Source organism: Plasmodium vivax, genomic scaffold (assembly GCF_000002415.2).
Source record: "Plasmodium vivax scf_7044 genomic scaffold, whole genome shotgun sequence".
Lineage (NCBI taxonomy): Eukaryota > Apicomplexa > Aconoidasida > Haemosporida > Plasmodiidae > Plasmodium > Plasmodium vivax.
In genome coordinates this window covers 1-996 of record NW_001850019.1, presented here as the reverse complement: position 1 = coordinate 996, position 996 = coordinate 1, and the positions used below count along the sequence as shown (strand labels likewise).

Sequence of the window (996 nt, the reverse complement as noted above, 5' to 3'; positions counted from 1 at the left end):
TTCAAGTTGTCTGTGCATATATTTTTAAAAGGTCTTTTATAGATAATAATATAAAAAAGGGGGAAGGGATGAACCTAGATATTGATTTTGACTGGTCAGCTAATTTTGCAAAATTGATTGGCTTCGAAAATGACGAAGTAAAAGATTTGTTAAGACTATACTTTCTTCTACATAGTGATCACGAGGGGGGAAATGCAAGTGCCCATGTATCTCATTTGATTGGAAGTACCTTGGGAAATCCCTACTTATCTTTTTCTGGATGTGCTATTGCCTTATCAGGACCTTTGCACGGATTAGCCAATCAAGAATGTTTGAAATTCCTGTTGGATATAAAAAAAAAACTGGATGGTAAAGAACTAACTTACGGATTTATTGAAAAGTATGCCAAAGATTTTCTCAATTCTGGAAGAGTCATCCCTGGGTATGGCCATGCTGTGTTGAGAGTCCCTGATCCTCGTTTCTTGGCCCTTCGAAATTTTGCCTTAGCACATTTTCCAAATGACCCCATAGTACAAATATTAGAAATGTGCTATAAAGTAATACCAGGGATTTTGTCTGCCACTGGGAAGGTCAAAAATCCGTACCCAAATGTCGATTGCTATAGTGGTTCTCTCCTGCACCATTACGGTATTAAGTACCCTGAGTATTACACTGTCCTCTTTGCGCTTTCTAGATCCATCGGGGTAATGTCCCAGTTGGTGCTATCTAGGGGGTTAATGTACCCATTGGAGCGGCCCAAATCGGTGGACGTGCACAATTTGAAGAAAATATGCGAAAGGAATTACGTAAAAATTGAGGAATTCAAGGGTCAAGACAATTCTGCAGATATCCAGCACAGTGGCGGCCGCTCGAGTCTAGAGGGCCCGCGGTTCGAAGGTAAGCCTATCCCTAACCCTCTCCTCGGTCTCGATTCTACGCGTACCGGTCATCATCACCATCACCATTGAGTTTAAACCCGCTGATCAGCCTCGACTGTGCCTTCTAGTGCCAGCCATC

At 42.2% G+C, this 996-nt stretch overlaps 1 protein-coding gene across 1 annotated transcript; it reads left to right on the top strand.

Moving 5' to 3' along the window:
* Nucleotides 1–947, top strand: PVX_211290 (citrate synthase, mitochondrial precursor, putative; the record flags this gene model as incomplete). The annotated part of the gene is made up of 1 exon (XM_001612311.1): nucleotides 1–947. A coding segment is annotated over one exon (947 nt), but the record flags the coding sequence as incomplete, so codon positions are not given.
* Nucleotides 948–996: the final 49 nt, after the last annotated feature.